Source organism: Hemitrygon akajei, chromosome 31, assembly GCF_048418815.1.
Source record: "Hemitrygon akajei chromosome 31, sHemAka1.3, whole genome shotgun sequence".
NCBI lineage: Eukaryota > Metazoa > Chordata > Chondrichthyes > Myliobatiformes > Dasyatidae > Hemitrygon > Hemitrygon akajei.
Window position 1 is genome coordinate 38,418,344 of NC_133154.1, and position 27,232 is coordinate 38,445,575.

The 27,232-nt window shown below is 43.5% G+C and overlaps 1 protein-coding gene across 1 annotated transcript in view; it reads right to left on the bottom strand.

Annotated features, from left to right (window-relative positions):
* Nucleotides 1-20,268, bottom strand: part of gga1 (golgi-associated, gamma adaptin ear containing, ARF binding protein 1) — a 76,478-nt gene extending 56,210 nt beyond the window's left edge. The window contains exons 1-2 of the mRNA XM_073033698.1: nucleotides 20,201-20,268; nucleotides 2,422-2,506 (exon numbers count right to left, since the gene is read on the bottom strand). Coding sequence (XP_072889799.1) covers nucleotides 2,422-2,506; nucleotides 20,201-20,243 — 128 coding nt within the window. The 5' untranslated portion in view covers nucleotides 20,244-20,268. The remainder of the gene's footprint in view (nucleotides 1-2,421; nucleotides 2,507-20,200) is intronic.
* Nucleotides 20,269-27,232: the final 6,964 nt, after the last annotated feature.

The following is a 27,232-nucleotide window of genomic DNA, read 5'->3' on the forward strand; positions in this document are numbered from 1 at the left end:
TCATGGATAAAGATAGATCTGGTCCTCAGACTGAGGTCCTAAACTGGAAAAAGGCCAAATTTGAAGAAACGAGAAAGGATCTAAAAAGTGTGGATTGGGAAAGGTTGTTCTCTGGCAAGGATGTGATTGGTAGGTGGGAGGCCTTCAAAAGGAGAAGTTTTGAGAGTGCAGAGTTTGTATGTTCCTGTCAGGTTTAAAGGCAAAGTGAAGAAGAATAAGGAACCTTGGTTCTCTACGGATATTGGAACTCTGATAAAGAAGAGAGAGATGTATAACGTATAGGAAACAGGGAGCAAATAAGGTGCTTGAAGGGTATAAAAAGCCCAAAAAAATACTTAAGAAAGAAATCAGGAGGGCTAAAAGAAGACACGAGGTTGCTTTGGCAGTCAAGGTGAAGGATAAGCCAAAGAGCTTCTACAGGTATATTAAGAGCAAAAGGATAGTAAGGGATAAAATTGGTCCTCTTGAAGACTAGAGTGGTCGGCTATGTATGGAACCAAAAAAAAATGGGGGAGATATTAAACTGGTTTTTTGCGTCTGTATTTACTAAGGAAACTAGCATGGAGTCAATGGAAATAAGGCAAACAGGTAGTGAGGTCATGGAACCTATACAGATTGAAGAGGAGGAAGTGCTTGATATCTTGAGGCAAATCAGAGTAGATAAATCCCCAGGACCTGACAGGGTATTCTCTCAGACCTTGAAAGAGACTACTGTTGAAATTGCAGGGCCCCTGGCAGATATATTTAAAATGTCGGTATCTACGGGTGAGGTGCCAGAGGATTGGAGGATAGCTCATGTTGTTCCGTTGTTTAAAGAAGGCTCTAAGAGTAATCCGGGAAATTATAAGCCGGTGGAAATTATAAGCCGGTAAATTTGACGTTGGTAGTAGGTAAATTATTCGAAGGAGTACTAAGAGATAGGATCTCCAAGTATTTGGATAGAAAGGGACTTATTATGGTGAGTCAACATGGCTTTGTGCGTGGTAGGTCATGTTTAACAAATCTATTAGAGTTTTTCGAGGAGGTTACCAGGAAAGTGGATGAAAGGAAAGCAGTGGATGTTGTCTACATGGATTTCAGTAAGCCCTTTGACAAGGTCCCACATGGGAGATTAGTTAGGAAGATTCAGCTGCTAGGTATACATGGTGAGGTAGTAAATTGGATTAGACATTGGCTCAGTGGGAGAAGCCAGAGAGTGGTAGTGGAGGATTGCTACTCTGAGTGGAGGCCTGTGACTAGTGGTGTGCCACAGGGATCAGTGATGGGTCCACTGTTACAGTATTTGTCATCTATATCAATGATCTGGATGATAATGTGGTAAATTGGATCAGCAAATTTGCTGGTGATACAAAGATTGGAGGTGTAGTGGACAGTGAGGAAGGTTTTTCAAAGCTTGCAGAGGGATTTGGATCAGCTGGAAAAATGGGCTGAAAAATGGCAGATGGAGTTTTATGCAGACAAGTGTGAGGTATGGCACTTTGGAAGGACAAATCAAGGTAGAACATACAAGGTAAATGGTAGGACATGGGGGAGTGCAGTAGAACAGAGGGATCTGGGAGTACAGATACAAAATTTCCTAAAAGTGGCGTCACAGGTAGATAGGGTCATATAGAGAGCTTTTGGTACATAGGCCTTTATAAATCAAAGTATTGAGTATAAGAGTTGGAATGTTATGATGAGGTTGTATAAGGCATTGGTGAGGCCAAATTTGGAGTATTGTGTGCAGTTTTGGTCACCAAATTACAGGAAGGAAATTAATAAGGTTGAAAGAGTGCAGAGAAGGTTTACAAGGATGTTGCTGGGACTTGAGAAACTGAGTCACAGAGAAAGGTTGAATAGGTTAGGACTTTATTCCCTGGAGCGTAGAAGAAAGAGGGGAGATTTGATAGAGGTATATAGAATTATGATGGGTATAGATAGAGTGAATGCAAGCAGGCTTTTTCCACTGAGGCTAAGGGAGCAAAAAACCAAGGACATGGGTTAAGGTGAAGGAGGAAAAATTTAAAGCGAACAATAGGGGGGGGGGGGGGGCTTCCTCACACAGAGTGATGGGAGTGTGGAATGAGCTGCCCAATGAAGTGGTAAATGCGGGCTTACTTTTAACATGTAAGAACAATTTGGACAGGTACATGGATGAGAGGTGTATGGAGGGATATGGTGCAAGTGCAGGTCAGTGGGAGTAGGCAGAAAAAATGGTTCAGCACAGCCAAAAAGGGGCAAAAGGCCTGTTTCTGTGCTGTAATGTTCTATGGTTCTATAGCTCTAAATCCTACATTTCTGCATATTTTGGGGTCATTTAACATAACACCAGTTGTCCCGGACTCCTGGACGCATAGAAGTCAATGGTTGTTACTGTTTAATCAGAAACAATTTTAGAACAATCTCAACATTCTGTACCGTGGGATTTTTTCTGATACCTACCCCTCTAATTCCTTGTTCAGCTGGTCACAGAATGCTTTAATCGAGTCCCATTCCAGCTCTCGGTTTAAGGGATTTGTGGCTTTATCTGCATTGAATACAACAAAATAAAATGTTATTTTAACAACTAGATATAAACTAAAAGACTCAGGTAACTCTAGTTCTGAAAATTATAGAGTCACACACAGAGTTATACTGCACAGAATCAGGCCCTTCAGCTTAACTTATCCATGCTGACCAGGATGCCTTTCCAGCTGGTCCCGGGGGCCTGTGACAAACCTGCCGAAGAGTTCTCAGCCTGAAGCATCGACTGTACCTTTTTCCCCATAGATGCTGCCTGGCCTGCTGATTTTCTCCTGCATTTTGTGTGTTGCTTCAATTAACTCAATTGAGTTAACTCAATTAACTCAATTTTTCAAGAGATTAAAATACCCTACAGCAGCTTGAGACAATCGTTTCATCACACTTTCAGATATAATTACTAGTAGCGCCAATTCTTTCCCTTCCCAGGTTCCAGAAGGCAAGTGCAGCTCCAGACTCTAAACTTCCAAAGTCACAGCTCTACAATGTTAATAGCTCATTTTGTTGTTGTTTTATGATTATCTGAATCAGTGCTGGTAAGTGCAATAGGGCAAATGGGCTCAATGAATTGTTATAAATGGCTTTTCAAATTCTAGCCCAAATTAACAGCTTTCAGAAGTTAGCAATCTCCTACAAGGATAATGGCCACCATGGGGGTTTTGAGCACCAGTTTCTCAATTGCTGCACCAATTATGGTTTACAAACTCAACAGAAATCTGGGTCAAGTGGAAAATTCCTGATATCAAAGCAATCAAGGCAGAGGTGGAAAGCAGTTTCAATAATGATCATTATTGTGTTCTTATCCAGAGGATTGTATCACTATTGAGCTCCATTGTGTAGGCTTATACATACAATAGGCCAAATTGTAAATAGCTTGTCTGTACTAGTGTCAGCTGGTCTCAACAGACCAAGTTTTAAGTGTGAAGGTTGATTTTATTCTCAACTGTTGCTCTGAGCGGGTGGAGGAGGAATTGTCTTTCAGCTCCTTGGGAGGAGTGAGTGGGCAGGGCTCCTATTTCTTCTGCTGATCAAATAGTCCCCTCACTCAGTATTCGGAAGCACAATGAAGCCGATTGAACAAAGGGAGAGTTGCTCAGGGAAATGAACCAGTCCTCAGCAAAGAGGTAAAAAGGGAGGAAAAAGAAAGAGACATTTCACTGTCCTGCTGAAGGGTCTTGGCCAAAAATGTCAACTGTTTATTCCCCTTCATAGATGCTGTCTGACTTGCTGAGTTCCTCCAGCATTTTCTGTGTGTTGCTCAAGATTTCCAGCATTTGCAGAATCTCTTGTGTCTATAACTATTTTGAGGTTGTCTGTTGCATTCTTACCCTCTTCCTCAGGCTACGTCCACACTAGACCGGATAAATCCGTAACCAAAGCTTTTTCTCTTCGTTTTGACCCTCCATCCACACTAAAACATCGATTTCCTCCCCCAAAAAGGAGCTTTTCTAAAACGCCCTCCAGAGTGTAATTTTGAAAATGCCGGATTGGCTGGAGCAGTGTGGATGGGGGTAACCGGAGAAATCTATAAAAATTGTCTTGATGTGCCGGAACAGATGGTGACGGCAGCGCGTCATTTCAGTGTTTTCTTGAACGCAACCTAACAATTTCAGAACAGACGGCAACGACACTGAAGCCAGAAGAGTTAGACATGTACTCTGACCCATAACTTACTGATTAAATAAGTATACTCACTTTGCCGTTTTCTGTCTTTGCTCGTATGAAGGTGGTTTACCTATTTATGCAAGTCCTTCTCTGACAATAGAGGTGTAACAGCCTAATGTAACATTGTATGGAAATACAAGATAATACTGATGCAGACATGTTTTATACATTTAACAAGGGGCTTCATTAATGAAACAGTCAGTCGGTTTTTCAGTGTTCATCGTCAGCCGGGTCCTACTGTCCGTGAACTCCCTGTCGGTTGCCTCTCACAGCTACCTGGATTATTCCTCTTCCCACCCTGTCTCTTGCAAAAATGCTATCCCCTTCTCGCAATTCCTCCGTCTCCGCCGCATCTGCTCTCAGGATGAGGCTTTTCATTCCAGGACGAAGGAGATGTCTTCCTTTTTTAAACAAAGGGGCTTCCCTTCTTCCACCATCAACTCTGCTCTCAAACGCATCTCTCCCATTTCCCGCACATCTGCCCTCACCCCATCCGCCCACTGCCCCACTCGGGATAGGGTTCCTCTTGTCCTCACCTACCACCCCACCAGCCTCTGGGTCCACTGTATAATTCTCCGTAACTTCCATCACCTCCAACGGGATCCCACTACCAAGCACATCTTTCCCTCCCCCCCTTTCTGCTTTCCGCAGGGATCGCTCCCTACGCGACTCCCTTGTCCATTCGTCTCCCCCCCCATCCTTCCCACCGATCTCCCTCCTGGCACTTATCCTTGTAAGCCGAACCTGCCCTTACACTTCCTCCCTCACCACCAGTCAGGGCCCCAGACAGTCATCCAGGTGAGACGACACTTCACCTGAGAGTCGACTGGTGTGGTATACTGCATCCGGTGCTCCCGGCCTCTTATATACTGGTGAGACCTGACTGGGAGACCGTTTCGCTGAACACCTATGCTCTGTCCGCCAGAGAAAGCAGGATCTCCCAGTAGCCACACATTTTAATTCCACGTCCCATTCCCATTCTGATATGTTTATCTATGGCCTCCTCTACTGTCAAGATGAAGCCACACTCAAGTTGGAGGAACAACACCTTATATACTGGCTGGGTAGCCTCTAACCTGATGGCATGAACATTGATTTCTCTAACTTCCGTTAATGCCCCTCCTCCCCTTCTTACTCCATCCCTGATATATTTAGTTTTTTTCCCCCCTCTTTTTTCTCTCTTTCTGCCCATCACTCTGCCTGTTCTCCATCTCCCTCTGGTGCTCCCCTCCCCCTTTCTTTCTCCCTAGGCCTCCCATCCCATGATCCTTTGCCTTCTCCAGCTCTGTATCCCTTTTGTCAATCACCTTTCTGGCTCTCAGCTTCACCCCACCCCCCTCCAGTCTTCTCCTATCATTTCGCATCTTCCCCCCCCCCCCCCCACTTTCAAATCTCTTACTATTTTTCCTTTCAGTTAGTCCTGACGAAGGGTCTCAGCCTGAAACATCAACAGTGCTTCTCCCTATAGATGCTGCCTGGCCTGCTGCGTTCCACCAGCATTTTGTGTGTGTGGCTTGAATTTCCAGCATCTGCAGATTTCCTCGTGTTCACTCCAGTATGTTTTTAGTTTTAAGTCCTCCTGCTCAAGAGCCAACAGCTGTCCGTTGTTTAAGTTTTTCTAGTCTGTAACTGAACAAACTCACACCAACTCTTTCACGGCGAGATTCAACACCAAACATGTCGCTTGTTTTCGGTAGATGTGTCCTGCAGTAGGAGGAGATACGCCGAAATATCCGTTTAAATGTGGACAGAAGTATTTTCAAAAACGCTTAGAGTGGATGCCTATTGTTTTTATGCAAAACCGGCGTTTTCAAAATTATCTGGTCTAGTGTGTACATAGTCTTAGATCTCTACTCCAGCTTTTTGCCACTCCCCATGTAAAAAGTAAAATAATTGTGAATGCATAAATCAGCATGAAACAATTGACCATTCAAGGTATGGACTGTCCATCTAATACAGTTGAAACGTGAAGGAAACTATTGCGTTTTTTAATGAGTTTTTCCTGAAATATGCACACTACCACTCCCAATACAAAAGCACCAACAAACTGAGCATTTCTGAAATAGCACATTTAATTCCAAACATGTTGAGATCTGCTTCATGAACAGAAAAAAATATCAACCTTGCTCATGAAGATGCAACAAATTTTGACAATGCTTAAAACAAAGTATTTTCTCATGATATACAAAAACAATTCTTTTAAATAGGCATGATTCACTACAACCAGTTGATTGTAAAGGCCATAAGATATAGCAGCCCATCATATTTCTTTATGGCTTCTCCCTGTATCACTTCATGCCCTAACTAATAAAGAATTCATCAATCTCTGCCTTAAATATACTTAGTGACTTGGCCTCCACAGCCACCTGTGGCAACAAATTCTACAGATTCACCACTCTGGCTAAAGAAATTCCTTTTCATCTCCATTCTGAAAGGGAGGCCGAGTCCTGTAGTCTTACACTCCCCGCCATACAAAATATCTCCACCTCCACTCTAGAAAGGCCTTCCAACATTCGATAGGTTTTGATGAGGTCACCCATCATCCTTCTGAATTTAAGTGAGTAGAGGCCCAGAGCCATCAAATGCTCCTCGTAAACCAATCCTTTCAATCTCAGAATAATTTTCATGAACCTCCTCGGAATCCTCTTCAATGTCAGCAAATTCTTACTAAAACTACTCACTGTACTCCAAGTGAGGCCTCACCATGCTTTATAAAGCCTTAACATTACATTTTCCCTTTGAGGATGTAAGAAGTGGTTATACTGCCTGGGATAGCATTACATTATAAAACAAATTGTTTAACTATGATCTGCGCTGAAAATGAAGCTGACTTACTTGGAATCATGATTTATTTCTCAATAGTCTTCTCCATGTGAAATAACGGACAACACTTAATATAACCTTCCCTGACCCAGTGCAGCATTCTTACATTACAACAGTGACTACTTTTCATTAGTATTTCAATGGCTAAAAAACATCCGTGAAATGCTGAGATCAAAGGTTATCTTTGTTTTTCCACTTCTGTGAAGGTGCTGCATTAAATACTATATTGAAGATCCAGCAAGCCAACAGATGTTTATCCAGATTTTCACATCTGCGAAAGGCTGCATTAAATACTATATTGAAATTCCAGCTCACTACACAGTTAAAAACACGAAGTTCCCATGTTGTTTTGATAAGCAGCTCCACAGACAATACATTGCTCTCCTCTTGCAGACTCAAGGACACCAGCCTCCACACCATCCAGGATATCTTCAAAAGGCAATGCCTGAAAAAGGTGGCATCCATTATGAAGGACCTCCATTACCGGGGACATGTCCTCTTCTTCTTGTGACCAAAAAGGAGATACAGAAGTCTGAAGAGACACACTCAATGTTTTAGGAACAACTTCTTCCCCTCCACCATCAGATTTCTGAGTGGCAAATTAATCCATGCATACTACCTCACTATTCGTGTTCTTCCTTTGCTCACCTTTTGCTCAACCTAATTTTTTTTTTACATATGTATACACTCAGACCCTGCATTAACGATAACCCGCATAGCAGTGATTCGTTACAACATAGTTATTCTTTATTGAAATTCTTTTAAATGACAAAAATTCATTCTAAACGACATTTAAAACTTCTCAAAAGTAGCCATCATTACTATAAACATTTAATCAGCCAATGAGAGCACTTTACAGACACTGTGAGTCACTCAGAGCCAATCACGTATTAGTTTAAGCAACAACACACAGAAAATGCTGGTGGAACACAGCAGGCTAGGCAGCATCTATAGGGAGAAGCGATGTCGACGTTTCGGGCTGAGCCCCTTCATCAGGACCCTTCGTCATTATTAGTTTGAGTTCTGCTTCCTCACATGTGTAAACATGTTCTTGCACCCTCACCAGTTTATTCCACTTTTTTTCACCGATATTGTCTGGAAAATAGCCTGCAACTTCCAGCGAGGGTAGTACATCTAAGATATCTGGGAAAAGCATCAGCATGGAGGTGAAACTGCAAGTGATACAGCGTTTGGAAGCTGGTGAGTGTCAGGTTGATGTTGGCGCCTCGTTAAAATTGGCTATATCGATGAGCAGAACATTTATAAAAAATGTAGACAAGATAAAAGCTTCTGCATCAACTACCTCAAAGTTACTATCAATGAAGGTAACGCATTCAAGGAGCCACTTGCTTGAAAAAATGGAAAATAGACTAAATAAATGGGTGGAGGACCAAACACAAACAAACATGCCCCTAAGGCAGCTGATAATAATGGAAAAGGCAAGAAGTATTTTCGATCATACTCAAGAAGATATGTCAGTAATATTCGCAGTCAGCTCCATATCTCTGGTAGAGCAGCTAGTGCAGATAACGGGGCAGCCCTGGAATTTCCTGCAACACTGAAGGCCATAATCAAAAAGGACGATTATCCTCCTGAGCATATCTTCAATGTGGTTGAAATGGGCCCATTTTGGAAAAGAATGCCTTCTTATACTTTCATCTCCTGAGAAGAAAAACATCTGGGCTTCAAGACAACAAAATTCCACAGAACTAGCATCACCACTATCACACAAATCATGGAGCAGTTCATTGATAATGACCCTGACTAGGAATGAAGCAATAAGGCAAAGAGAGGTGTTCTCAGCATGATTTGCTGCTACCGAGAACCGCTTCATGAGAGGAAACTTAAGAAAAGGCAGTCAAATCTTAATGCCTACTTGAAAAACCATATAACATTTACAGCACGGAAACAGGCCATCTCGGCCCTTTTAGTCCGTGCCAAACACTTACTCTCACCTAGTCCCACCGACCTGCACTCAGCCCATAACCCTCCATTCCTTTCCTGTCCATATACCTATCCAATTTTTTTTTTAAATGACAATATCGAACCTGCCTCTACCACTTCTACTGGAAACTCGTTCCACACAGCTACCACTCTCTGAGTAAAGAAGCTCCCCCTCATGTTACCCTTAAACTTTTGCCCCCTAACTCTCAACTCATGTCCTCTTGTTTGAATCTCCCCTACTCTCAATGGAAAAAGCCCATCCACGTCAACTCTATCTATCCCCCTCAGAATTTTAAATACCTCTATCAAGTCCCCACTCAACCTTCTACGCTCCAAAGAATAAAGACCTAACTTGTTCAACCTTTCTCTGTAACTTAGGTGCTGAAACCCAGGTAACATTCTAGTAAATCTTCTCTGTACTCTATTTTGTTGACATCTTACCTACAATTCGGTGACCAGAACTGTACACAATACTCCAAATTTGGCCTCACCAATGCCTTGTACAATTTTAACATTACATCCCAACTCCTATACTCAATGCTCTGATTTTTACGACCAGCATACCAAAAGCTTTCTTCACCACCTTGTCCACATGAGAGTCCACCTTCAGGGAACTATGCACCATTATTCCTAGATCACTCTGTTCTACTGCATTCCTCAATGCCCTACCATTTACCATGTATGTCCTAAAAAGAAGCCAAAGCTAGAGTAAGGCCCACAGCCTCCTCTAAGATGTAACCACCGCCCACTTCCCTCCACAACTGCTGCTCCACTGATGTACTGGTTAGGCCTCTTTCTGCATTCGTTACTCCATGAATTACTGTGTATACAGAAAATAATCTATCATACATCTTAGGTTTGTGTTTTTGAAAGATGAATTACTAATAGCTTCACAATCTCTTTCAGCCACCTCTCTCAGAACCCTGGTTGGTCCAAGTGACTTATCTACCTTCAGGCCTTTCAGTTTCCAAGAACCTTCTCTCTAGTTATGGTAACTTGACACACTTCATGACCCGATACCTGGCACTTCCACAATACTGCTGGTGTCTTCCACAGTGAAGACTGGTACAAAACACTTAATTTAACTCATCCGCATTTCCTTGTCCCCATTACTACATGTCCAGCAACATTTTCCAGCAGTCTAACATCCGCTCTTGTCTCATTTTTAAGACTTTATATATCCGAAGAAAATTTTGGTGTCCTCTTTAATGATATTATTAGCCAGCATACTTTTGTATTCCATCTTGACCTTCTTTATGGTTTTTTTTGTTGCTTACTGTTGGTTTTTAAAAGCTTCCCAATGCTCTAACTTCCCAGTAATTTTTGCTCTATTATATGCCCTCTCATTGGCTGTTATATCAGCTTTGACTTCTCTTGTTTGCCATGATTGTGTCATCTTGCCTTTACAACACTTCTTTCTCTTTGGGATGTCAATATATCCTGTGCTTTCCGAATTGCTTCCAGAAACTCCAGCCATTGCTGCTCTGCCAGCATTCTCATGCCTCTGTAATTCGCTCTTCTCCACTGTAACACTGATACATCTGACTTCAGCTTCTCCTGAAATTTCAGGGTGAATTCGATTATATTATCGCTTTCCCCTAAGGGTTCTTTTACCCTAAGTTCTCTAATCGATTCTGGTTCATTGCACAACACTCAATCCAGAACAGCTGATCCCTAGTGGGCTCAACCACGAGCTGCTCTAAAAAGTCATCCCATAAGCATTCTAGAAATTGCCCCTCTTGGAATCCAGCTCCAAGCTGATTTTCCCAATCTACCTGTATATTAAAATCTCCCATGACTATTGTAACATTGTCCTTTTGGCATGCGTTTTCTATCTCCCATTATAATTTGTGGACTACTGTTTGTGGGTCTGTATACAACTCCCATCAGGGTCTTTTTACTCTTGCAGTTCCTTAGCTCTATGCACAATGATTCAACACCTTCTGACACCACTCACCTCTTTCTAATGATTTGATTTCATTTTTTTTTTAAACAACAGGACACAGCCTCCTCTGCCTTCCTGCCTGTCATTTCGATACAATGTGTATCCTTGAACATTAAGCTCCCATCTATAATCTTCCTTCAGCCATGATTCAGTGATGCCTACAACGTCATACATGCCAATTTGCAACTGTGCTGCAAGTTCATCTACCTTTTTCTGTATACTGTGCACATTCAAATACAACACCTTCGGGCCCCGTATTCACCCTTTTCGATTTTGTTCACCGTTTATGTTACAACTCACCCTGTTGACTGCAATTTTGCCCTATCAACAGCCTCTTCACCCTACACATTGCCTGTTTGTAAACCAGGTACCTTATCTTCATCCGCCTTTACAACAATTCTTCTTACATTGAAATATATGTAGCTCAGGACACTAGTCACACCTACTAGTCACTAACCCTAACCTTTTGATTCCTAACTTTGTCTGAAGTCTCACCAACAAATGCCTCCACAACCTCTCTCCACGAACTATTCTGGCACTCTGGTTCCCATCCCCCTGCTGATCTAGTTTAAACCCCACCATGCAGCATTAACAAACCTTCCCACTAGGATATTAGTCCCCCTGCAGTTCAGATACAAACCATCCCTTCTGTACAGGTTCCACCTTAATTGGAAGGGAGCCCAATGATCCCCAATCTTATGCCCTCCCTCCAACACCAACTCGTCAGTGACGTATTAAACAGTCTAACCTTCCTAGTTCTGGCCTCGCTAACACATGGCATGGTAGCAATCCTGAGATCACAACCCTTTAACTTAGCACCTAACTCCCTGTGCAGAATCTTGCCACTCATCCTACACGTCATTGGTACCTACACAGACCACAACCTCTGGCTTTTCACCCTCCTACTTAAGAATGCTGAGGACCTGATCTGAGATGTCCCGGGACCTGGCATCCAGGAGGTAACATACCATCCGAGAATCTCATTCTCGCCCACAGAACCATAAGACATAGGAGTAGAACTCAGCCCATCGAATCTGTTCCACCATTCCATCATGGCTGATCCGGATCCCTTTCAACCCATACACCTGCCTTCTTAGCATATCCTTTGATGCCCTGATCAATCGGAAACGATCAACTTCTGCCTTAAATATACGCACATACTTAGCCTCCACGGCAGTCTGTAGCAGAGCATTCCACAGATCCACTACTCTGACTAAAAAAATTCCTCCTTACCTCTGTTCTGAAGGGTTACCCCTCAATTTTGAGGCTGTGCCCTCTAGTTCTAGATATCCCCATCATAGGAAAAATCCTCTCCACATCCACCCTATCTAGTCCTTTCAATATTCGGCAGGTTTCAATGAGATCCCCCCCCCCCCCACCCCCCGGCATTCTTCTAAATTCCAGTGAGTACAGGCCCAAAGCTGCCAAACGCTCCTCATATGCTAACCCTTTCATCCCTGGAATCATCCTTATGAACCTCCTCTGGACTCTCTCCAATGACAACACATCCTTTCTGAGATATGGGGCCCAAAACGTTTACAATACTCCAAGTGCAGCCTGACAAGTGTTTTATAAAGGCTCAACATTATCTCCTTGCTTTTATATTCTATTCCTCTTGAAATAAATGCCAACATTGCATTTGCCTTCTTCACCACAGACTCAACCTGTAAATTAATCTTCTGGGAGTCTTGCACAAGGATTCCTAAGTCCCTCTGCACCTCTGATGTTTGAATCTTCTCCCCACTTATATAACAATTCCCTTTACCAGAATGCATTATTATACATTTCCCAACACTGTATTCCATCTGTCACTTTTTTGCCCGTTCTTCCAATTTGTCCAAGTCCTGCTGCAATTGCATAGCTTCCTCTGCACTACCTACCCCTCCACCTATCTTTGTATTGTTACGAATGAGGAGCAACTCTGATGGGCAGAAGGGTGCAAAGTCCCCCCCCCCCCTTTTTGAGAATTGAAAAATCGCTATTATTTCAGGTTTGATACCCAGGAAATGAGAGATAAACAGCTCATACAAATTTATGAGAGAGGGGCACAACACAGGTTGGAATGTCTCTTATTGACAAAGAGAGAGATCACTGCTATTGTCTCTTGGAGAAGGAATCGTGTATTGAGTACTGTTCTATTCATTGAAACCCCTCAGGGGGCAACCAGAGTGGTCTGGTTGAGGGATTGCATCATCCCAACCTGATTGACACCTGAGACCCCGTGAGTGAGGATAAAAGTAGGGTCTGGGGAACACCCCTCAGACGCACCAGGAGAGACGCTATGAGACCGGTGGGGGCTTGTGTGTGTGTCCACCCTTGCCTGGGTGATGAGTCCACCACGGAACGGTCGACGGATCAAGATCGTAAAAGGAAAGTCGGCAAGTTAATAGCAAGTTACTCTCTCTTTCTCTCTCCAACAATTGCAACACAGTGAACAACAACTACTGCAGCCTGTATGAACTGAACTGAACTTTATATTTCCATCGGACAATTCATTATCCCCCTAGACAACGATAGAGCTTATTTCTTATTGATTATTATTATACCCGCACTTTTAGGTTTAGTATTGATGTCGTATATTATCTGTATATTTGCATTGATATTATTTTTGTGTATTTTTACTAATAAATACTGTTAAAAATAGTATCATCAGACTTCAACGGATACTCCTATCTTTGCTGGTAAGATACCCAGTTACGGGGTTCGTAACAGTATCATCCGCAAAGCCACCAATTCCGTTATCTAAATCATTGACAAACAATGTGAAAAGCAGTGGTCCTCATACTGAACCCTGAGGAACACCTCTAGTCACCGGCAGCCAACCAGAAAAGACCCGTTTTATTCCCACTCGCTGCCTCTTGCCTGTCAGCCATTCCGCTACCCATGCCAATATCTTTCCTGTAATGCCACAGGATTTTATCTTGTTAAACAGCCTCATGTGGCACCTTATCAAAAGCCTTCTGAAAATCCAAGTAAATGACATCCACTGCCTCTCCTTTGTCCACCCTACTTGTTACTTCCTTGAAGAACTCTACAGATTTGTCAGGCAAGATCTCCCTTTACAGAAAACATGCTGACTTTGACTTTTTTTTCCCATTAGTCTCCAAGAACCTCGAAACCTCATCCTTAATAATAGACTCCAACACTTTCCCAACCACTGAGGTTAGGCTAACTGGCCTATAACTTCCTTTAATTTGCCTTCTTTCTTTCTTAAAGAGTGGAGTGCCATTTGTAATCTTCCAATCCTCTGGGATCATGCCAGAATCAAGTGATTCTTGAAAGATCCAATGCATCCATTATCTCTTCAGCAGCCTCAATCAGGCCTCTGGGATGCAATCCATCTGACCTGGGTGAGTTAACCTCCCGTCCTTTTCTCCAACCAACGAATTCCCTACCATCACAAGATGCCTTTTCTCTCCGCTTCCTTTCTAAGTCTACCTTGTTATGATCTTGCACTTTGTTTACCTGTACTGAACTTTAATGTTCTACTTTACACTACTTTGCTGTTATTCTGTATTGTTATTCTTTTACCTTGTTCTACCTCAACGCACTGAGTAGTGATCTCATCTGTAGGTTAGTATGCAAGACAAACTTTTCACTTTTTCTTGGTATACTGGACAATAACAAACCAAGCTGCACTCTTGGAATATTTTTGTACATTAACTAAAGTAAATAAAAACCTTCATTCTTTTCCATCTCAAAACAGACACAAGATATACATGTTACTATAGCTGATCTGTAAAAGGACATAGGACTACAATCAATGCTTTAAGACCCTAAGATATAGGAGCAGAATTAGGCCATTTGGCCCATCAAATCTGCTCCAGCATTTCATCATGGCTGATCCAGTTTTCCTCTAGATAGATAGATAGATAGATACTTTATTCATCCCCATGGGGAAATTCAACTTTTTTTCCAATGTCCCATACACTTGTTGTAGTAAAACTAATTACATACAATACTTAACTCAGTAAAAAATATGATATGCATCTAAATCACTATCTCAAAAAGCATTAATAATAGCTTTTAAAAAGTTCTTAAGTCCTGGCGGTAGAATTGTAAAGCCTAATGGCATTGGGGAGTATTGACCTCTTCATCCTGTCTGAGGAGCATTGCATCGATAATAACCTGTCGCTGAAACTGCTTCTCTGTCTCTGGATGGTGCTATGTAGAGGATGTTCAGAGTTATCCATAATTGACCGTAGCCTATTCAGCGCCCTTCGCTCAGCTACCGATGTTAAACTCTCCAGTACTTTGCCCACGACAGAGCCCGCCTTCCTTACCAGCTTATTAAGACGTGAGGCGTCCCTCTTCTTAATGCTTCCTCCCCAACACGCCACCACAAAGAAGAGGGCGCTCTCCACAACTGACCTATAGAACATCTTCAGCATCTCACTACAGACATTGAATGACGCCAACCTTCTTAGGAAGTACAGTCGACTATGCCCCAATCTCCCAATCTCCAGACTCCCCCCTATCATGTAACGTCTCAACATTACATCCTTGATTTTATATTCTAGTCCTCGTGGCCAACGTTGCATTTGCCTTCCTCAGCATAGACTCCGCCTGCACAAGGAATCCCAAGTCCCTTTGCACCTCAGATTTTCGTATTTTCTCCCCATTTAGAAAGTACGGTAGTCAACTCTTTTTGCTTCTTCTACCAAAGTTCACAATCATGTACTTCCTGACAACTGTAAGTCAATTACTTATCTTAGAACTAAGAAGCCTGTAGTGATAAAATATTAAATTCTTGTTGGTCATTGACAACATAGAAGTTATACAAATCATTAAAGAAATAACAGTTCTACATTATCAATGGGATACTTGCATGACAAAGCACACAAGTGTTGCTACCCTCAACTAAACAAGCCCAGACATTTATTGGTCAGCAGCAGGAAACTGGTGTGACATCAGTATGTTTTTCCATTGCGAGTTTTCTGAAGAAAGGTATCTAAATCAAAACATTAACTGGTTCCTCTTTCCTCAAATGCTGCTTAACTGGCTAAGTTCTTCCAGCATTTGTTTTTCCAAATGAAATCTTGCATGTTTTGAGCATGATATCCAAATCTGTGCATCTGAACTCACCGTCAGTTACCCATTCAGTCAGTGCTTGCCAACAGATGACCATGCCTCCCATTTAAAACTAGCTTTCAAAACCAGATTTTCTAGTTCTAATGCAAACACAAGGAAATCTGCAGATGCTGGAAATTCAAGCAACCACACACAAAACTGTGGAATGCAGCAGGCCAGGCAGCATCTATAGGAAGAAGCTCTGTCGGTTTCGGGTGGAGACCCTTCGTCAGGACTAACTGAAAGAAAAGACAGTAAGAGATTTGAAAGTAGGAGGAGGGGGAAATCTGAAATGATAGGAAAAGACAGGAGGGGGTGGGGTGAAGCTAAGAGCTGGAAAGGTGATTGGCAAAAGGGATACAGAGCTGGAGAAGGGAAAGGATCATGGGATGGGAGGCCTAGGGAGAAAGAAAGGGGAAGGGAAGCACCAGAGGGAGATGGAGAACAGGCAGAGTGATGGGCAGAGAGAGAAAAAAAAGGGGGGAAAATAAATAAATCAGGGATGGGGTAAGAAGGGGAGGAGGGACATTAACGGAAGTTAGAGGAATCAATGTTCATGCCATCAGGTTGAAGGCTACCCAGACAGGTGTTGTTCCTCCAACCTGAGTGTGGCTTCATCCTGACAGTAGAGGAGGCCATGGATAGATATATCAGAATGGGAATGGGACGTGGAATTAAAATGTGTGGCCACTGGGAGATCCTGCTTTCTCTGGTGGACAGAGCGTAGGTGTTCAGCGAAATGGTCTCCCAGTCAGCGTCGGGTCTCACCAATATATAAAAGGCTTCACCAGGAGCACCGGACGCAGTATACCACACCGGCCAACTCATAGGTGAAGTGTCGCCTCACCTGGAAGGACTGTCCTCACCCACCACCCCACCAGCCACAGGTCCAACATATAATTCTCTGTAACTTACGCCACCTCCAACGGGATCCCACTACCAAGCACATCTTCCCCTCCCCCCTTTTCTGCTCTCCGCAGGGATCGCTCCCTACACGACTCCCTTGTCCATTCATCCCTCCATCCCACCGATCTCCCTCCTGGTACTTATCCTTGTAAGCGGAACAAGTGCTACACCTGCCCTTACACTTCCTCCCTCACCACCATTCAGGGCCCCAGATAGTCCTTCTATGTGTGTTTGTACATTCATCCCATGACTGTGTGGGTTTCCTCCCACATTCCAAAGATGTACAGGTTAGTGTCAGTAAGCAATTCCACATGTTCCCCTCTTACAGCAGGGTCCCTGTTCTGCATTTCTTCAAAATCCTGCCAGTTAATGGTTGCCTTTCTTGGGAATATTTGGACATTTCCAGGTTTTGTTCCATCTCCCTTTTGACTTCAGTTTATGGCCAAGTCCTTTCCTTTCCTTCTGCTTCCAATCGTTACTCCTTGTGTTTACCTAGCTTCCCCATAAACTCATCTATTCACTCGAGGTGGTTTCCTGAATTCCCTGCTGGATTTATCAAAGATTTGTCTCGGATCTGTTTGTACCATTTTCCAGTCTGCTTTCCAAACATCTTAACTTGCAAGCCACTGTAGCTTAGCAATTAGCATAATGCTCTATAGTGCCATCGATTGGGGTTCAATTCCTGCTACCGTCTGTAAGGAGTTTGTACATTCTCCCAGTGGCTATGTGGATTTCCACTGGGTGCTCTCGTTCCCTTTACATTCCAAAGGTGTAGAGTTAGTGTTAGTAAGGTGTGGTCTGCCCCAGAACATCCTCGGTCTGTGTTCATCTTCGATACAAATTATATATTTCACTGCAGTTTTATTTGTCATATAAATATCAAAACACAATCTCGAAGTTCTTTTAATACCTCCAAACCTAATTCAGTTAGATGGTCCAAAGTACCTCAGAGCGCGCCCCCAAGCCCACGACAAACTATAGGCACTTTGTTGTGTGAGATCTGGTATGTGATATGACCAGACAAATTGCAGTTGCTGCTTTAGGAAACATGATCCCATGATACAGTTTGTTCCCAGACCATGTTACGAGCAGGAGAAAGACTTGATGCACATAACAAAAAGATGGCTCTCTCACAGATTATATGTTCAGTACCTGGAACGGGGAGGAGAGCTATATGACTGGCCCTGAAAACATAATGATTCTCCAGGATAATAATGCCCTGACCACCTCAATGAATTTTATTGATATGATGGCAATTGTGCAACGTGATTGCAGCTTTCTCACACTGTAACAGTGAAAATGAAAGATGTCTGCCACCCATCTCATTCCCCTTCAACTCTCCCTATATTTACATGATACAACTATTCAATGTTTGGGCCCATATATCTGCATACTACAGGTCTGATGTTTGTTATTCTCTGTGCTGTTCACTCGCATTTGATAATACGTGTACTTTGAATCAACTCCTGTGGCACAATAAGTGAAATAGGCATCTTGGAACAAACAGGAATGACAATTGATTAAACCATAAACTCAGACAAAAACATAAAATACTGCTGACCCCAGTTTATGTTCATTTTTCTTTCATAAAATATATCTGGTGTGCACAGGGATTTTTTTGGGGACAAAGAGGGGAGTCAGAGATCAGGTTAAAGTTTAGGAACAGGGACATGGAGAAGTTAGAGGTCACAAAGTCCAGAAACGTGGATTGATGATGAAGTGCATCAACAGTTCAAGCGTCCACTCTGCTCAAAGGCCACCAGCATGGACAGTTGACAAAGGATGTGTGCGATGTTGGGCAAGTCGGGGGGGGGGGGGGGCTCCTGGAATTGGATTCCTGTGTGAGAAACATGCATAAGGAAGCACAAGGACTGATCAGTTGGCAAAACCAGAGGCAGGTTCATTGGCTCATTGACTTGGAAGGGCCTGTTACTATCCTGCATCTCCAGAATGAAATTCTAAATACAGAATTAGCATTTCTATATTTGTTACAATCATTTAGTTGGATTGAAGTGAAAAAGTATCTTCATTTATACAGTAATCACATTCTTTTTAGATAGTCTCAAAATGAGGCAGCCGATAAAGAGCTCTAAAGGTGTTTACAACCAGAGGACACAGCGTCAGAATACAAAGACATCCCTTTAGAACAGAGATGATGAGGAATTTAGTCAGCCTAAGGGTGGAAAATCTGTGGAATTCATTGCCACAGATGGCTGTGGAAGCCAAGTCATGTTTAAAACAGAGGTTGATAGGTTCTGGATTACAATTGGCATCAAAGGTTATAGGGAGAAGGCAGGAGAATGGGGTTGAGAGGGATAACAAATCAGCCATCATTGAGAATAATCAAGTCAGAGCTACAAGAGACTACAATCTGGAGCAACAAACAATGTGTTTGAGGACCTTAGTGGTTTGAACAGCATCTGTGGGAGAAAAGGAACTATCAACGTTTCAGGTCAAGACCCTGAATCAAACCCAACGTTATACACTGATGTCAACTGGTAAACTGGTACAACATAATTCCATTTGGCAAGATAATGGGCTGAATGGCCTAAATCTGCTCCTGTATCTGTTTTTAAAGTTGTTTTGAACATTATCTTAGACCTAGCGATAACTGCCCCAGTCTTTTTCAGAATGGAAGAGAGTGAGTTTCCATGTCCACAGACAAGTCCTTCTACCCTTCACCCAGGCAGTGCTAAAATCCAGGTTGTTGCTTACGTCTCAGGTATGGTTTGGAATTGAAAATCAAAGGGGCTGCCAATGCAATGTGGCAACCTGTCTACAAAATTTGCATGTCGCTGCACTTAGAAGTACCAGATGCATTTTAGCTGGAGGAACAGACTACTGAAGGGATGAAACACATCCAGCAGCTGCCATTAGCCCGAGTACAGCTCAGCAGCTGACGTCCCACCCCAACTTTAACATGATTGGCGGGAACTTCGTCCCTAACACAAGCTTTCCCACTCATTGGTCAAAACCCCCAGCTATAACACGCGTCACGCCCACCTGATAAGCCAAAGCCACTGTCAATCATCAGCACTAACCCACCCTCCCATAATTTCCGGATTATTCCGCCACTTTCAAACTAAATAAAGGACAGCCTTCAATAGAAAGCTATTTACATTTAGAAGGAGACAATAATTAAATTCTTAAAGCCGGCTTAAAAAGAATGCAATGCTTCGGCCGGATTCCCTTCCAGAATATTCCAGGACAAATTTCAGAAGGTTCTATATGCTGGATTCAAGACCCAGTTTGCACAGAATTCACCCCTCAGCCCGCGCGTATTTTAAACACTAATCGGTGTTTCTTCCCCCACTTTCATTCTGCAGATTACCCGCGACTCTCACTCACTCAGCTGCGCCTCCAGACTCTCCTCCTCCGGCGGAGCCGCCATTTTGGACCGACCACTCTCGCGAGAGTTCCTCCGCCCAAGACGCCGAGATTCGGCGACACCTGCGTGTACTCTTAAAGTGGTAAACAATTCCCTTCTGCCTTCTTAAAGCGGCAATGCTGTGTGCACACAGACCAAATGGAAAATAATTATATATTAAAAATAACGACTGCCACGTCCACGCACTGGACGTGGATCACCGGAGCACTGGAGCTCAAAGAAGCCAAGGCAAAGGCACTGCGGGGAATCAAAGTAGGGTTGATTGTCACTGCTTTAGATGGTGTGAAATTTGTTGTTTTGCACCAGCAGTACAATTTAAATAAATAAATCGTGCAAGAGGAAGGAAGGTAGTGTTCAAGGGTTCATGAAAAAAACACAGACCATTATTATTGGAGATGGAGGGGCTAGGTCCTGTACAAAAATACTTGCGTGACAGAAAATGCAGGGCTTTGCGGGAGGGAAGGATTCGAGTAGGTCAAAAGGTCAGTCATTACTGTGCTGTAATGTTCTATGTGTAAGTGTGGTTTTATATTAAGGTACACATGCTTGTGTTTATATGTGCATTACTCTGTACATCACTGTATAAATCACGTCTGTATGCATGTAGATATATGGAGGATTGTTCCTGCTGGGAGATATCAATGCTAGAGTTGGAGTAGGCCATGAAGCATAGCCTTCTTGCCTTGGCCGCCGTAGCATCGGCAAGATGAACGAAAACTGGTAGAGACTGCAAGAGCTGTGCTGAAAGAGACCGTCACTCTGGAATGCCACTCCACAACGTACAAATAGCCCCAAGAATCATCAGAAAAAGTGTCACACCATCGTCTTGAGGTGTATGGATGCCAACGATGACGATACACTGAGTGTAATGTGGATGTACTCTACTGGACTGTGTTGATACAAACAGACATGTTACTTACAAAGCCATCCTCTGCCCTCATCTTGAACTCTCTGACCACATCTTCATAATGCTAATCCCAGCACACCGAACTCTGTTGAAAATTGAGAAGCAATCAAGAAAACCACCACTGTATGGCCTAATAAGGCTATCTCTATGCTTCAGGACTATCTGGTAGATATTCCAGGAGACCGCCACAAATGGAGAAGACACAGACCTCTGGGAATATGTCTCACCTGTCACCGACAATGTCAGTACCTCACAGCCCAATCAGATGCACTGGCCTAATGCAGAGGTGCACTCTGAACTAAAATCCCAGGTCACTGAACAATTCTCAGAGCAGCCAGGGAAATCTCATCTTAGAATCAAGATGGCAAAGACTGCTTAAGCACAAAAGAATTCAGGAGCACTTGTCTGATAACGATCCCCAGCGTAGGTAGCTGGACGGGAGAGGGCATTACTGACCACAGAAGGAAAAACAACGCTGACATCTCCCTCACTGTTTTTTGAGGCATGCAACACAAAGTCAGCCACGAAGGCTACTCCCCTCCGAGGTGAGCGGCAGACGTGAGAAGAACTCTGAAGGAAGTCAAACCCCACAGGGCAGCTGGGCCAAACAACACCCCAGGCCAGGGACTCGGGGAATATGCACACCACTTCACTGACCTCTTCATCATCCAGGTGTGTCCCCATGTTTCAAATCAGCCATCATCATCCCTGTACCAAAGAGCTCTACACCTTCAGAACTAACCCAGTGGCACTGACGACAATCATCATGAAGGGCTTTGAATGACTGGTAATGGCTCCTATCCAAAACACCACTCCTGGCACATTGGACACCCAGCAATGTGCTTACCGCCATCTGTCACGCGCATGGCCCTGACACACAGAAAGCAAGGAGCCATGTCAGAATGCTGTTTCTGGATTTCAGTTCACTGCTATTGTCTCACCGACCTTGGTGAACAAACTCCTCGATCTAAATTCACCACTGTGCAACTGGATGATGGAATTCCTAACCAACAGACCTCAGATCGTCAAGATGCACGACTGCTCCTTGCTTCCTGTCATCCTCAACACGAGCGCCCCCCAGGACTGTGTGCTGAGCCCACTGCTGTACACTCTGCTCACACACGACTGCACGGCCAAACACCCGAGCAATCATATTGTCAAGTTCGCCAATGACACAACAGTCCTGGGGTTCATCACCAACAATGATGAGACGTCCTACAGGGAGAAGGTGGAAGAGCTCGAGGCCTGGTGCCAGATAAATATCTCTTCCTCAGTGTCAACGAGACAAAGGAGATGGTTATCAACATCAGGAAACTCACACCACTCACAAACCTCTTTACATCAGCGAAACAGCAGTGGAAACTCCTAGGAGTGCACATCTCATGGGCCCAGAACACATTCTACATAATCAGGAAAGCTCACCAAAACCTTTACTTTCTGAGGAGGCTGAAGGGAGCTGGACTTTGTACATCTATATGCACGTCATCCTACAGACGTGCAGTAGAGAGCATCCTAACAAGCTGCATCAGTGCGTGGTACAGAAACTGCTCTGTAGCAGACAGGAAGGGTCAACAGTGGTTAGTGAGAACTGCCCAGTGCATCACCGGCAGTAGGCTACCCACCATCAGGGGCATGTATACAACAAGGTGCTGAAAAAGGACCAGTGACATCATGATGGATCCCACCCACCCTGCTCATGGACTGCGCTCAGGGAGGAGGCTATGTAGCACCCACGCCAGGACCACCAAACTCAAAAGAAGTTACTTTTCCCAAGCAGTAAGGCTGATCAGTACCTCCACTCACTACTGCTCCTTTCAGAGTCACCTTATGTATAGACACTACAGTGCCCAGCATCAGTTTATGAACATACAATCACTCTGTGTACAGAAGCTCTTTCGTATTTATATTTATTGTGTTTTTTGTTATTACTGTATTCTTTACCCTATCGTGTTTTCTTTGTGCTGTTTCCAATCCAGAGTAACAATTACATGTGGAGAATGTACAGTAAATGATATTAAACAATCTTGAATCCAGAATGAGTGCCCCTGAGGATTGTGCATGGATGGTTGTGAGCACGCATGCATGCGTGTTTGTATATATATTTGCATGAAAAGAACCTTGTGGAGTGTCTCTCTGTTTGTACGAAAATGGTTGCACCATGACTGATAATATGCAAATGTTTTGCTAATTAAATAATTGAAATTAATTTAATTTTGACAGCACTTCTTTTACATAGCTTGCTGTTGTTCTTTGTGGTGCATCGGATGGCAAACTTGCTGATTCTTTAGCATGAGTGCAGAGATTAAGGTAGAAGGACAAGGGCATGATGCTATGTGTTCTGAGTTGGTGAGGAAGGGCAGGCAGGGGACAAAACATAAATGTAGCCAGTTACAGGGGTTGAAATGTGTCTATTTCAATACGAGGAGTATTAGGAACAAGGAGGATGAACTTAGAGCATGGATCAGTACATGGAACTACGATGTTGCGGCCATTACTGAAACTTGGCTGGAGGAAGGGCAGGATTGGCTGATGCAGGTCCTGGGGTTCAGGTATTTTGAAAGGAATAGGATGGGAGGTAGAAAAGGGGGGGAGTAGCATTACTGGTCAGGGATAGTATCACGGCTATAGAAAGGGAGGAAGCTGCAGAGGGAGTGTCCACTGAGTCAGTCTGGGTGGAAGTCAGAAATAGGAAGGGATCAATCACTGTGCTGGAAGTAGTCGATAGGCCCCCAAATAGCCCTCAGGACACCGAGGAGCAGATTTGCAGGCAGATTTTAGAATGGAGCAGGAAATACAGGATAGTAGTTATGGGTAATTTCAACTTCCCTCATATTGACTGGCACCTCCTGAGTGCAAGGGGGATAGATGGGGCTGAATTTGTCAGATGTGTTCAAAAAGGATTCCTGACACAGTATGTGGACCGGCTGATGAGAGTTGAGGCTATACTGGATCTAGTTCTAGGTAATGAACCTGGTCAGGTGACAGACCTCTTGGTGGGGGAGCATTTTGGTGAGAGTGACCACAACTCCTTTAGCTTCAGCATAGCTATGGAAAAGGATGAAAACAGATAAAATGGGGAAGGGCTAACTATGAAGGGATGAGGCAGGAACTAGCAAGAATAAATTGGAAACAGATGTTCAAAGGGGAAAGCACAGAAGTAATGTGGGAGAAGTTTAGGGACCACTTGTGCTGGGTTCAGGATAGGTTTGTCCCACTGAGACAAGGAAAAAATGGTAGGAAATGGAAACCGTGACTGACGAAACATGTGAGGCAACTCGTCAAAAGGAAGAAGGAAGTATATTTTAGATGTAAGAAGCAGGAAGCAGGAGGGGTTCATGAAAAATACATGGTAGCCAGGAAGGAGCTTAAGAAAGGAGTTAGGAGAGCTCGAAGGGGGCATGAGAAGGCCTTGGCATGTAGAATTAAGGAGAACCCCAAGGCATTCTATGTGTATGTGAAGAACAGAAGGATGACAAGAATGAAGGTGGGGCTGCTAAAGGATAAAGAAGGCAACATGTGCCTGGACGTGGAGGAGGTTGGAGAGGTCCTAAATGAATACTTTGCTTCAGTGTTCACAAGTGAAAAGGACCTTGATCAGGGTGAGGTTGAAATAGAACAGGCCTGTGCGCTGGACAATGTGGAGATTAAGGAAGAAGTATTGGATCTTCTTAAAAACATCAAAATTGATATGTCCCCAGGGCCGGATGTGATATACCCCAGGTTATTGTGGGAAGTGAGAGAAGAGATCGTTGAAGCAGTAGCTATGATCTTTGAATCCTGTTTGGCTACAGGGGTGGTGCCGGAGGATTGGAGAATGGCAAATGAAGTTCCCTTGTTTTAAAAAGGTAATAGGAAGAATCCTTGGAACTATAGACCAGTGAGCCTTATGTCGGTGCCTGCAAACTGTTGGAAAGGATTCTTAAGGATAGGATCTACAAGCATTTGGAGAAGTACAGTCTACTCAAGGATAGTCAACATGGCTTTGTGAAGGGAAGGTTGTGCCTCACGAGCCTAATTGAGTTTTTTGAAGAAGTAACAAAAGAAATTGATGAGGGTATGGTGGTAGATGTGGTCTACATGGACTTTAGCAAGGCATTTGACAAAGTCCCCCACGAGAGACTCATGCAGAAAGTCATGAGGCATGGGATCAGAAGAACCTTGGCTGTTTGGATAAAAAAATTGGCTTACAGGAAGAAAGCGGAGTGTAGTAGTGGAAGGAAAGTATTCTGCCTGGAGGTCGGTGACTAGTGGAGTGCCACAAGGATATGTCCTGGGACCCCTGCTCTTTGTGATTTTTATAAATGACCTGGATGAAGAGGCGGAAGGATGGGTGAGTAAGTTTGCGGATGACATGAAGATTGGAGGAGTTGTGGATGGAACTGTCGGTTCTCGAAGGTTACAAGAGGATATAGACAGAATGCAGAGTTGGGCAGAAAAGTGGCAGATGGAGTTCAATCCGGTTAAGTGTGAGGTGATGCATTTTGGAAGGACAGACCAGAAGGCTGAGTACAGAATTAATGGTCAGTTACTTAAGAGTGTGGATGAACAGAGGGACCTTGAGGTTCAAATCCATACATCCCTCAAGGTCACTGCATGGGTTGATAGGATAGTTAAGAAGGCCTATGGGATGCTAGGCTTCATTAACAGGGGGATTGAGTTCAAGAGTAGAGAGGTCATGTTGCAACTCTACAAATCTCTGGTGAGACCACACTTAGAGTATTGTGTTCAGTTCTGGTCACCTCATTATAGGAAGGATGTGGAAGCTATGAAGAGGGTGCAGAGGAGATTTACCATGATGTTGCCTGGGTTAGAAAACAAGTCTTATGAGGCAAGGTTGGCAGAGCTGGGACTTTTCTGTTTGGAGCATAGAAGGATGAGAGGGGACTTGATAGAGGTCTACAAGATTATGAGAGGCATAGATAGGGTGGATAGCCAGTACCTGTTTCCCAGGGCACCAATAGCAAACACCAGAGGGCATATGTACAATTGTTAAGGGAAGGAAGTTTAGGGGAGACATCAGGGGTAAGTTTTTTACACAGAGAGTTGTGAGTGCCTGGAATGACTTGCCAGGGATGGTGGTGGAGGCTAAAACATTAGGGGTATTTAAGAGCCTCTTGGACAGGGACATGGATGAAAGAAAAATAGAGGGTTTAGTACTTTTTTTAGGAATATATGGGTCGGCACAACATCGAGGGCCACAGGGCCTGTACTGTGCTGCAGTGTTCTAGTAACAACAAATTTCACAATTTATGTCAGTAATAATAAATCAGATTCTGATTCCGATTCTGAAATCTGAACTTACAGAAATTGGGGGTGTAGTTGACCACGAGGCAGACTGACAAAGCTTGCAACGGGATCTGGACCAGTTGAGACAATGGGATAAAAAATAGCAGATGGAATTTAGTGCAGAGAAGTGTAAGGTGCTGCAGTTTGGGAGGACGAACCAGAGAAGGTTTTACACACACAGTGAAGGGTAAGCTACTCAGGATTTTAGTAAAACAGAGGGATCTGGGAATAAAAATCCATAATTCCTCAAAAAGAAATGTTTAACATTCCTTGAAATATTTAAGGGGAACATGAGGGGGAATTTCTTTACCAAGGGGGAGATGCAAGTGTAGAGTGTGATACCAACAGACGTAGTGCATGCAGGTTCAATTTCAATATTTAAGAGAAATTTGGGTAAGTACGTGAATGGGAGGGGTATGCAGGGCTATGGTCTGGGAGCAGGTCGATGGGACTATGCATAATAATAGTTTTGCATGGACTAGATGGGTCAAAGGGCCTGTTTCTGGCTTTATGACTAAATATTTATGTTAATGAATCTAACAAGTAAATACAATAAATCAACATATTAAAAAATCTTAGATATTCAATTTATTCATCTGTAACAAATAGTATAAACTTTATCAGGGCCTCGCCACCCTCCCATCCAGGACGTGCACCAGAAGCCCTGCGTTTGCAGAACCCTCAGTGTTGTCAAGAAACCCTCCCGTCCATCCCACAGGCTCTCTGACCTCCTACCGTCAGGCAGGAGGTGTTGCAGAATGAGAACAAGGACTGTTAGTCTGGGTAACAGCTTCTTCCC